Below are 12,873 nucleotides of genomic sequence, written 5' to 3'. Positions count from 1 at the left end.
GAAGGGACTAATAAAGGCAGAAAGTCACCTTCTTAGTTTAAAATAAATCCTACGGTGATTATAATCGTCAGGTGAAAGAATTAAAAAAATCCGATAGAAACTTAAAAAATAAAATCCCTCTATTTTTGTGAGATTTCAAAACTTACCTATTTATTCTGCTTTACCCTACCGATTATTATTCGAGAGAAACCCTCCCAAGTCAAAGATTTAAGAATATAATTCTTCCTCTCAGGATGCAGAACTATCATATTGTGTTCCCATTAACGTCTACCGTTTTATTCACTGGATTTGACGAACTATGCAGAGTTAACGTTCACCTAATTCAGTTATAGTTCGTTTTCCGCTTCATTTTTTTTTTTTTTTTTTACAGTTTGTAAATTTTCGCTCCTTCTCCTGCTCACGATCCTTTTTAACTTTCTCCTTGCTCAGTCTGTCCCTTCTTTTCCCTCTCTTGTTCGTCCTCAATTATTTCCCTTCTCTTGCTTTCATCCCCCCCCCCTCTCCTCGTCTTTATATCTATGTATTCTTTCCCAAACTTTACTCTCTCTCTCTCTCTCTCTCTCTCTCTCTCTCTCTCTCTCTCTCTCTCTCTCTCTCTCCTGGCCGTTTTCCAGAGAAGATTCAGACTCTGGCGAAAACCTTTGATTCCAAAACCTTCAAGAAATTCTGCAGGAGAGGTACTCTTGCATAATGTTGGTATTTGTGGTGACTGTGGTAGCTGCTGGAGGTCATGGTTGTGGATATCTCTTATGCTGACTTTTTGGGTGGCATGCCCCTCCCCGTAAAACCACTAACTCAGACAAATGACCACCCTTCTCGGGATTATGGTGTCTGCATACAGATAAATAGATAGATAGATAAATAGGTGATGGTGTTTGTGGTGGGTTGCGTTGGCAGTTGAAGATGTGGTTGTGGCTGATGAAGGTTAATGTTGGTTGGTTCGGTTGTTGCTGGTTATGGGTGATAGATGGAAGGATTGATTAGAATTTATATCAATGGCTGTGAATCGTTCTTACAGTTGATGGTGGTTGTGGTGATGATGGTGGTTGGTTGTGCTGTGGTGATGGTGGTGCCTAGATACGTTCTGGTGATGGTGGTGGTTAGTTGTGTTGGTGGTGGTTGGTTGTGTTGGTGGTGGTAGGTTCTGTTGGTGTTGGTGGTAGTTTCCTGTGGTGATAGTGGTGGATTTTGTGGTAACGGCGGTGTTTTTTTGTGGTGATGGCATTGGCTGGTTGTGGTGATTGCGGTGGGTGGTTGTGGTGATGGCGGTGGGTGGTTGTACTGATTGCAGTGGGTGGTTTTGATGATGGTAGTGGGTGGTTATGGTGATGGCAGTCGGTTGTTGTGGTGATTGCGGTAGGTGGCTGTGGTGAAGGCGGTGGGTGGTTGTGGTGAAGGCGGTGGGTGGTTGTGGTGATGGTGGTGGGTGGTTGTGGTGATGGCGGTGTGTGTTTGGGGTGATGGTGGTGGGTGGTTGTGGTGATGGTAGTGGGTGATTGTTGTGATTGCGGTAGGTGGTTGTGGTGAAGGCGGTGAGTGGTTGTGGTGATGGTTGTTTGTGATTTTGGTGATGGTGGTGGGCTGTGTACATGAACATCTGAGAGTTCTGGCAAACTCTCGCATTAAGTGGTGTGTGTGTGTGTGTGTGTGTGTGTGTGTGTGTGTGTGTGTGTGTGTGTGTGTGTGTGTGTGTGTGTGTGTGTGTGTGTGTGTGTGTGTGTTTACAGGACTGAGTCAAACTCGTAATGATCCTTCTAACTTACTAATTTTTTTCATATGTGTGTGTGTGTGTGTGTGTGTGTGTGTGTGTGTGTGTGTGTGTGTGTGTGTGTGTGTGTGTGTCTCGATGGGTAGAGAGAGAGAGAGAGAGAGAGAGAGAGAGAGAATAAAAAAATGAAGAATACTCTGAAATACATATTTATTCACGAATTTTCAGTCCACACCATGCCCTCATCATGCACTCTAATTATTGTTTTATATCGTCAGCATGACTAATAGTAAATATATAAAGATGCTATTTGGCTCTCTATCATCTTATTGTTTTCTTCTTCGAGGGAACAACATGCGAGTTTCTTCCCTTTGGCTCCTTCTTCCTTGCATAAAAAAGTACATTCAAAACCCCAAGTAGCTTAAACCAAATCTTCCTCCCAGTTAAATCGGTCAAAGAAATACGTCAAGAACCTCGCAGAATACACCCTAGTAGGTTATCAATGTCTACCCTGCATCATTTATTTCCTACCCCCACTGCCACACCGCCCACACCAGCAGACTGAGCAGTTTCAGCAAGACGCCAGCAACCGCGATGGGAGCCTTGAACGAAGCGCTAATTACGGACTATCCTGTATATATAAAATTGCTCGTTAATTACCTGTACCAAATTGCATACTGACCACTAATTACCGCAAGATATATTTACCTGTAATTGCCAGTCCATTTTATTTAATCAAGGTGGGTTAATCAAGGGTGTGTATCAGGTGCAATGACCCCTGTTGAATCTTGTTAGCCCAGTTAAGAGACGAACCTCATTAACCCCTTCAGGCAGAGGGTGTAATTTGGAGTAATGGTTTGTACTTAACATACTCTCTCTCTCTCTCCCTGAACATATACAGTTATTTTGACTTTTTGAGAGAGTTTCAGGACCTGAGAGAGCGATTTTATTCCTTCTACCGTCAGTCGATATATATATATATATATATATATATATATATATATATATATATATATATATATATATATTTGTATAAATATGTATATACATATATATATATATATATATATATATATATATATATATATATATATATATATATATATATATATATATATATATATATATATATATATACAGCTTTAATGACCAGGGGCTTTGGCCTCAATGGTCGATATGCCAAAAAAAGAAAAAAAAAGACACTTCTCATGGTCTCAGTCGTCACCTGATATTGAAACTGGTGGGTGCAACGCCACCGGCTCTTGAAAATTGGCTTTTATAACAAACAACAATACTGTCTACGACTAATTGTGAGTATAAATTATTGGAAATAACTTTCTATTGTAATAGTGTATGTAAATGTATTATTTTTCGTTTTTGTAATTTCATACAGTTGAGAGGATTATGGGACAATATATAGAAGTTGCCATAACCGGTTTTTAATGACCAAAATACATTTTCCTGATGTCTTTTATGATACTATTAATGCTTTAATGTATCTAATAATTGTTTTTGGTGCTGATGAGTAAGGTTTACCTTAGATTAGGTCAGGCTGGGTAAGGTGAGGTTAGGTGGGTTGCTGTATCGTAATTAACATCAAATTTTTTTACCAGTGTCATTGATAACTGTAAAACACACCCGAAAAATGTACTTTGGAAATTAAAAACCAATTATGGTAAGGATTACGAATGTTAAACTGTTACACTATAAAGCCTGCCGACACTTCTCTTACAGTATACCTATGGTAGTCCCTAGCTTTTTAGGGCTCCTTATATTTAGATGTTGGAGGGGGGCTCCGCAAACGAACCTATACCCCCGGGCGAAAGAACTCCTCCTTGAATCACTCCTGACGTAACTTCATGTGGATCACTCAAAGAACCACCTACCATTACCTTACAAAAAGTACCTTCATGCAGGCTTCTAATAATATTTATAAACTTTTCTGGTATACCATAGTATTTCAGATTTTTCAAGATAGCGCCACGTGAAATACTATTGAACGCATTTTCAAAATCCACAAAACACATACTAAGTGGCATTTTCATCTCATTAGCATGTTGCATTAGATGCCTTACAATAAAAATCTGATCATTACAACCTCGACCCTTTATAAATCCCGCTTGTTCTCTTAAAATTTTATCAATTACTGGCTGTATTCTGTTCAACAAGATTTTGGAAATGACTTTTGCAGCTACAGGTGTCAGTGTTATCCCCCTCCAATTTCCCCCACACACTTAAATCTCCCTTTTTTGGTATTTTTATAATCACTCCATTTTTCCACTCTTCTGGAATTCCACCATTATCCCAAGCCACATTAAAAAGTTTCAAAAACGCATTCATCAACTCATCATTTTCCACCTTAAGCATTTCAGGAAATATTATATCCTCTCTTGGGGCCTTAAAATTATATAGAGATTTTGCTACCTCTTCCAAGGTTATATCCCCTGTTTCTATCTGCAAATCCCTCTCGGCTGGCAAAATGTCCTCTTCAGCTGGGATTGGTCTATTTAGAACAGATTAAAAATACTCTTTCCACCTTCCTTTTATATCCAAATCTTTTGTCATCATGTTACCATTTCTATTTCGTACAGGTATTTCCAACCTTCTCTTTTCAGTCCCAGTTAACTCCTTTGTAGCCTGATTCGCTGCTCTTTTGCTCTGACGGTCATTTTGACTTACTTTCTATCTCTGTTGTCTTTTCATCATATAGCCTCCTCTTGTCTGACGAGTCTTTTTGCTTCAGAATGTAAACTCCAGTACTTTGCTGTAAGTACTTCAACACCAAAACCAAAAAGCTGGTTAAATCGAGTCTGGCTGGTGGCACCAGACCTCTGAAATCTTCAAGGTTACAAACAGAGGAGAGTGGCAGTGCGCCTGTTAAGACTCACTCGCCTCCTGTGCTCCTAAATCATTATTGTAAGCGTAGCGGAAAATGTCTGAAGTTAGCGAGATAGTAAATTATCTTCCATTTTACTTCGGTTGCTTGCAATGACTTATCAATGCTGCAGGACGTAGGTCTACGGCACCGGCGTTTCTGAAGAGGACGTAGATCTCCATTGCTAGTGTGATACGGGTAAACTCTCTACCAGACAGCCTGAAAGGAGCAAGGGGTTGTTGCTGTCAGGATTTCTTTGTATAATACCATTCAGTATTACCCACACCAGATGACACCACCACACAGGATAATACCACACCAGTCAATAATACCCGCGCGACACCACACCACACAGGATAATGAGACATAGTATTTCACTCTCTGAATAATATATTTGGCGAGAGAGAGAGAGAGAGAGAGAGAGAGAGAGAGAGAGAGAGAAGCATTACCCTTTTTTTTTTACCTTTTCATATAATCCATATCACATCCAAGTGATTTATTAAGAGTAGGAGGGAATTTTGGAACTGGGGGGTGTGGGGATATATAGCCATCATTAACCCCTTCAAATTGCTAGTCACGAAGAAGTGCATTGGAAAGGTTGTAGATCCGTACCATTGTCTTATTCCGCCGCTGAGCTGCGTGAAAAAAGCTGCAAAAGGAGGAAAACCTGGGCCAAGCTAAGGTGAAAGGACTATAAATGTCATTGTTTTTGTTGTTGATGGTTTCTTGTTATTTTTTTGTTTGTTTCTTGTTTTTTTTTACTTAGTTGTTTTTTTAGTTGTTCTGATGGCACTGTTGTTCTTGTTCTTTGTTCTTGTTTATTTGCCATTCTAGTTGTTCTTTTATTGTTGTTTTTGTTGGTGTTCTTGTCGTTCTTGTTGAGGATAATGGAGCCGAGTTCTTGCTTACGACTGCCATACTGCTCGACGACCACTGGGGGCTTCACGACGACCTTTACCACTACTCACACTGCCGATGCTGGGGTCACCTCGAGTCGTCCTGGTCGTCTTCGTTGTCGTTGTGGTCGTGATGGGCTCCCCGGACGACCTCTTCCTCCTGGGACAGTATCTGTCGCAGTTACACGTGCCGTGTTGATTCGGGTAGCAACAGGGAAAGTCCTCACACCCGGGCTTGCTCTCACCTGTTGTAGGTCAGGAAGTGAAAATATTAGTACTAGTGACGATGATAATAATAATAGCAGCAATGATAATGATAACAGTGATAGTGATAACAATAGTCGTAGTGGTAATAATAGTAGTGGTACTCGGAATAGTAACAGTAGTGATAACAATTATAGCGATAATGATTGAAGTGACAATAATAAAAGTAGTAGTGATAATAATAATAGTAGTAGTGATAATAACAGCAGCAGTGATAATAATAGTAGAGACAGTAGCAGCAGCCATGATAATAGTGGTAGTGATAATAACAATAGCAATGGTAATGAAAAATAATAGTAGTGGTGATAATAATAAGAGTAGTGATGATAATAGTAGTAGTGACAGTGACTGATATAAATAATGATAATAGTATTAATAATAACAATAGTAGTGAGTGATAATAATGACAATAGTAGTGGTGATAATAATAAAATTGATGATAATATAACTACTATATATATATATATATATATATATATATATATATATATATATATATATATATATATATATATATATATATCCATCATCCAATCCTACGTTGCCCCATGAGGAGCGAAGAAGCCCAGACATTTAAGATGAGTGATATACTGTATATATATATCTATATATATATATATATATATATATATATATATATATATATATATATATATATATATATATATAGGGCCGTAAACTAGGACTCGTCAACTATCTTTACCCGCCCCGCACCGGAAGGGCTCGGAGATTGGTAGGCTATTGTTTTCACTCGGTTTGTTCGTCTGTTTGTTTGTTTGCCTGTCTGTTAAGTTTTACGTGAAAACTAGTGGTGTAGGTTTTGCTAAAATTACAGGCATCATGTACTATGACCTTCTGAACACCTGATTAAATATGGGGCCACATTGGGCCAACGCCCTGGCTGCAGGCCACCTAAAAAAAAAAATAAATAAAAAAAAAAAAAATAAAAAACATAACTTATTATAAATACGTCACACCGACATGAAACCAATACCTAACGATGCATCTATCAAATTTGCAACCTATAACGTGCTTCATTACATTAGGGGGCCATCACCCAGTTAGTGGTAGGAGGGTCAATATCAGGTGAGTCGGGCCTAACATTTCAAATCGGCTAAAAATCGTCATTTTTCACCCGATTTACTCTAAATTTTGTGACATCTTTGACTAGATATCGTGTTGTGTTTATAGGTCAGTACTTAAATGACTGCCGGACACAGGTTTGCTGTGCCTTGGCACCGCTTCTCGTTTTTTAAGACGATCCAGCAAGTAGTTTCCAAGATACAGCTACTTACGGGTTAGTTCCCTTGAATAGATATAGCTCGTAAAATACAGTGTGGTAATTCCATTTATAAGGATATAAAGCAGAGCTTATACTCTTCCTTTCTGTATTATATGAAGATAATCCAACAAGAAGTTTCCAAAATATAACACTAGAAAGCACTCTCAGAGCGCATACCTCGGCCAATACCATTGCCATTAAAAAGCATCCGGATCCGTATTAGTGGATATAGGATCCGGATCCGCCCCCATATTTAATCAGTTCGTTTTTGGCGCATGGCCCATCTTTCCATAAAATTTCATTGAAATTCATTGCGAACTTGTGCGGGATACTCCGGATCCGGATCCGACCCCAAATTTAATCATTCTTCCTTGGCCCATAGCCCACCCTTCCACAAAATTGAATCAAAATCCGCTCATAACTTTTTGAGTAATCCTGCTAACAGAGAGCAAGACAGAGAACCCAACCAACCAACGCGGGGTAAAACATAACCTCCTTGGCGGAGGTAACAAGACAGATTTTTCCTTATATGGTCATAGCTCGTGAAGTACAGACAATATGGCAATTTTACCTATACGGGCATCAACTACGACACATACTCTATCTTTTGGTGTGATTGGAAGCCAATCCACCTGGTAGTTTACGAGATACAGGCCCGGACGGAAAGACGGACGGACAGGGGCGATTACTATATCCCCACCATATGGAATAATGGTGAGGATAATAATACTGATAGTTATAAAAATAATAATAATGTTAACAGTAGTTGTAGTATAATAGTAGTAGTAGTAGTAGTAGTAGTAATGATACTACTACTGCTACTATTATTACTACTACCACTACTCATAATAATAATTATAATAATAATAATAATAATTATAATAATAAAAGTGAAAGTACAGCGAATCAATCATATATAAGAAGAAAAATGACACTGACAAAAAAAGGAAATAAATGTGTGTGTGTGTGTGTGTGTGTGTGTGTGTGTGTGTGTGTGTGTGTGTGTGTGTGTGTGTGTGTGTGTGAAAACAACAGTATTATATATAACATATTTTTCTTAGTGTTGTAGTAGGCTTCGTAACACCTCTTCTTTAGCTATGTATTATTATTATTATTATTATTATTATTATTATTATTATTATTATTATTTGTGGTAGGTGGGGGCGCTCACCATCCACTCACTCGATGCAGGGCTGCTCTCGGGTGTCTGTCTTTTCGTCTCCTCCATCCTTCTTTCCTTCCGTCCTCTTCAGTCATTCTGTCCTTCATACTTTCCTCATCCTTCTGCCAACTGGTGACTTTACACTCCCTCTTCTGTCTTTCCTTCATTCTTTCCTCTTCCTTCTGCCTGTGGATGACTCTACACTGAGTGACAAGCCAAATGGTTTCCTGTTCACCAGGAAACTATTTGCTATCCTCGGTGGTAACCATATAACCAAATTTTGGCGCCTTGTGGTTTAGTGGGGAATTACTGTGCTAGAATCTGATTGAGCCGGTGAAGGTTTATATCCAAGGAGTGGTTGGGGTTTATTGCTCACGTAATGTCACTCAGGAATGAGTGAGGCTGTTCACTCTCATCTTAAATGTCAGCACCACCTTGCCTAGCCCCGGGCTCCTACGCTCCTCCTGGGGCAATGTAGTATTGGATGATTGGTCGATGGTAGGGGGGTTTCAAGAATACTCCCCCAGTATCCCTGCTTGTCGTACGAGGCGACTAAAAGGGTTGGTGGTGGGTTAGTGCCCCACCCCGTAAAAAGAACTAACTAAAAAAACAAATAAAGCGCCTCGGAGCCGGACGGACCATACGTTGACGACTAAGGAACGGACAAAGGACATTCTGAGGGTAGGAACGTGGAATGTGAGAGGAGTGAATGATGAAGTGAAAGAGAGAGAGATTGTCCAGGTGCTTGAGGATGCAAAAGTGGATATATGTGGATTGACTGAAACTAAATCGAAAGGTGAAAGGATGAGAGACTGGGAATACGGTGTAGGTATATGTGCGGGAGTCAGTGAAAATGAGAGGGCAAGAGAGGGAGTATGTCTGATGATAAGCAAGAAGTGGAAGGAGAATATAAGAGAGTATGGAACAGTGGGTGCAAGGATTGTATGGGTGAGGATGAAAGTAGGTATACAAGCATGGGCGATTGTATGTGTGTATGCTCCAACAGAGGATCGAGTGGCAAGAGTGAAAGATGAGTTTTGGGCGAGAGTAGAAGCATGTATGGACAAGTTTGAGAGGAGCGAGAGAGTGCTGCTGATTGGAGACATGAATGGCAAAGTTGGGAATGTACGAGTGGATGGAGTGGTTGGTCAATGGGGTGTGCCAGCTGAAGTAGATGGGAATGGTAGTGCTTTGGTGGACATCTGTGCTGGTAAGGGGTTGGCAATAGCCAACACCTACTTTCGTCATAAGATGATCCACCGGTATACATGGAGAGTAATGAGGAGGATGGATGGTGAACTTGTTGAACGAAAGGCAATGATAGACTACGTGTGTGTGGATGAGCGAATGAGAAGACAAGTGTTGGATGCAAGGGTGTGGAGAGGGTGGGGGAATGGAGTCTCGGACCATCACTTGGTGATGGCCAAGGTAGAGCTGCAAAGAAAGTGGTTGAGGAGACGAAGGGGAAGACAGGAGGAAGCAGCTCCTGTGAGAAGAGTGGAGAAATTGCAAGATAGTGAGAAAAGGACAGAGTATTAGACCATAGTGGAAGAAAGATTGGGAAGGTATGAGCTAGAGCAGATGGAAAGGGTGGAAGACGTATGTAAGATATTCACGGGAGAGATAAGCGCAGCGTGTGAGGTGGTTTGTGGAGTGAGGAGGAGATGCAAGGGTGTGCAACGGACAGCATGGTGGAATGATGAGGTGAAACGAGCTGTGGAACAAAAGAAGAAGGCATATGGTGAATGGTTGGCGAGTAGAGGTAGGGGAGAAGATGAGAGAGAGAAGAGAGAGGTATATGTGAGCAGGAAAAGGGAGGTTAAGAGACTGGTGAAGGAGAGTAAGAAGAAAGTGGATGAAGAGATTGGGAGGAATCTGATTGTGAAATGGAGGGAGAGTAAGAAATTGTTTTGGAAGGAGGTAAAGAAAGTAAGGCAGTGTGAAAGGGGAAATAGTAGGGGAGTGAAAGATAGGAATAATAGATTGTTGGTGGAGAAGAGAGAGAAATTGAGGAGATGGAAGGAGCACTTTGAGGATTTGTTGAATGTAGAGAGTGAGAGCAGTGTGAGTATAAGTGGTTGGGGAATGGCTGGGAGAAGAAGAGATGAGAGGAGGGAGGAAGAGATCAGTAGGTCGGAAGTAGTGGAAGCGATGAAGAAGATTAAGTTGGGAAAGGCCCCAGGAATTGATGGAGTGTGTGGTGAAATGCTTAGGTATGGGGGTGAGATTGTTGTGGAGTGGATATGGAAGTTGTGTAGATTGGCTTGGGAAGAGGGAAGGGTTCCAGAGGACTGGAAATCAGGTATAATTGTTCCTCTGTACAAAGGAAAAGGGGAGAGAGAAGTATGTGGTAACCATAGGGGTATTTGCCTTCTTAGTGTGACTGGTAAAATATATGGTAGAATACTTATTGATAGGGTTAGGCATATGACAGAGGAGCTATTGGAGAAGAACAAGGGGGATTTAGGAAGGGAAAAGGGTGTGTAGATCAGATATTTGTTCTAAGATATTTAGTGGAGAAGTATCTAGAGAAGGGAAGGAAAGTGTATGCTGCCTTCATGGACTTGGAGAAAGCTTATGACAGAATAGATAGGCAAGGTATGTGGAAGGTATTAAGAATATATGGAGTGGAGGGGAAATTGTTGAGTGCTGTGAAGAGTATGTACGAGGGAGCAAGGGCTACAGTGCGAGTGGATGGTGAGCTGAGTGAGTTGTTTGATCTCAATGTGGGACTGAAACAGGGGTGTGTGATGTCTCCATGGCTGATTAATATATATATATGGATGGGGTTATAAAGGAGGTGCAAGGTAGGGCAGTGGATGTGGGGGTGGCCCTAATGAATGAGGGTGAGATTTGGAAGCTTCCGGTGTTGCTGTTTGCTGATGATACAGTATTGTTGAGTGAAGATGAATGGGAGTTGCAAGGTTTGGTGAATGAATTTGGGACAGTGTGTAGGAGGAGGAAGCTGAAAGTTAATGTAAACAAAAGTAAAGTTATGGTGTTTGAGAGGAATGAAGTCACAGAGTGTGCAGTGAGGTTGGATGGTGAGGATATGGAGAATGTGAGTGCATTCAAGTACTTGGGTAGTGTGATGAGTAAGGATGGAACTTTGGGGGATGAAGTACGTGAAAGGGTACAGCAGGGAAGAATGGTTGTTGGTACACTGAAAGCAGTGATGAGAAATAGGTAGGTGAGTATGGAAGTTAAGAAGTCACTGCTTGATGGTACTGTGATCCCTACCCTGACGTATTGAAGCGAGGCATGGACCTTGCAAGAGGGGAACAAGTCAAGAGTGAGAGCAGTGGAAATGAGTTACTTGAGAGGAGCATGTAGAGTGACGTGGAGGGACAGGTTGACGAATGAAGAAGTGAAGGAACGTTGTGGGGTAGATGTGGATGTGGTTGAAAAGATTAGGAGAAATACACTGAGGTGGTTTGGACATGTGGAGAGAATGGAGGATGAAAGACTGACTAAGAGGGTGTATGTAGGTGAGGTGGAGGGAGGGAGAGGGAGGGGTAGACCGAGGATGAGGTGAAGGGATGGAGTTGAGAGGTATATGAGGGAGGGAGGGGTGAGTTGGGGGGAGGGGAGTCAAATGGTGGGTGACAGAGTGACTTGGAGGCGTTTTGTCTGCGGCCACCCTTTGCGGGATTAGGGCGTCGGGGTATAGATAGATAGATAGATAGATTATTATTATTATTATTATTGTTGTTGTTGTTATTATATTTTAGCATAAAACATCTCTGCACTTTTGAGCGTTATTTATATTGTTTATTATTGAAACAGTTTGCACTAATGCAAGAGCATATCAATGTGCAATGATCAGAATAAACCACTGAGGAAAATATGCAACGAAACCTCAGTTTAAAATTCCATATAGACATCCGGTACTTTGCATCTATTGCGAGAGGATATCGATGTTCGGACAGAATAAATCGCTAGTGAAGAGCTATAACGAAATTCCGAAAGGCTCTTGACATCATGAAAAAAAAAAAAAAAAAACTTCATACATTACCGTACCTGAACTCAAAGCAGGAAGGACAGCCAGTAAAATGCAGAGCAGAGCGAAAGTAGCCATAGCGTTCATCCTCCTCGGTGTCAGGGTCCACACTGAATTCCCACATCCTCCACGCTTATGGCGGCTGGCCCAGCAGCCACAAGTGTTGTAAGGGGGAGGAGCTAGTGACGTCATAATAGCTAGCCAATCATGGCACAGATGGAACTGTCATATACTGCTATATAGAGAAATATTGTTCTTATTTATTCGGTGTTAAGAAAAGTATTATGAAAAAAAGAAAAATTCCTTTTTCCTAATTTTTACGAAGTGTTTAGTCTACTAATAAACCTTAACAAGGCCCTAGGAAAAGTCATTTTCAAAAACTGCTACTACAGAGGTCAATGGGAGTTAAGACACCTCTCTTTATACATATTGAAAATTGTGTATATTATAGAGATGCTGGAGTCTGTGCCCCACTTGGACCGTATAGATCTTTTCCACGTGACGTCACGAGTCATGTGACTTTTGTTTACGGTGCCATATTGGACGGCAAATTGTCGGACGTCTAGAGAGAGAGAATTGCAGAATTCACAATGGTACTTCACTTTTGTGCCTTCGGCTATAAGTCAAGGAGAAAACTGGAAGTGGGGTAAACTCCTACTGGTTTCTAGCCAATGAGGAAAGACGAG

The 12,873-nt window shown here is 40.9% G+C and overlaps 1 protein-coding gene across 1 annotated transcript; it reads right to left on the bottom strand.

Moving 5' to 3' along the window:
- Nucleotides 1-4,962: 4,962 nt before the first annotated feature.
- Nucleotides 4,963-12,293, bottom strand: LOC145407837 (uncharacterized). The gene is made up of 2 exons (XM_080278692.1): nt 12,208-12,293; nt 4,963-5,724 (listed from the first exon to the last, which is right to left on the bottom strand). Exons 1-2 carry the CDS (start codon nt 12,272-12,274, stop codon nt 5,489-5,491), a joined length of 303 nt encoding a protein of 100 aa, XP_080134818.1. The 5' UTR covers nt 12,275-12,293; the 3' UTR covers nt 4,963-5,488.
- Nucleotides 12,294-12,873: the final 580 nt, after the last annotated feature.

Source organism: Coenobita brevimanus, chromosome 74 (genome assembly GCF_032717465.1).
Source record: "Coenobita brevimanus isolate Jiangsu-jjx chromosome 74, ASM3271746v2, whole genome shotgun sequence".
NCBI lineage: Eukaryota > Metazoa > Arthropoda > Malacostraca > Decapoda > Coenobitidae > Coenobita > Coenobita brevimanus.
Note: the sequence above shows the minus strand (reverse complement) of the source record. Positions and strands in the feature narration are given on the sequence as shown.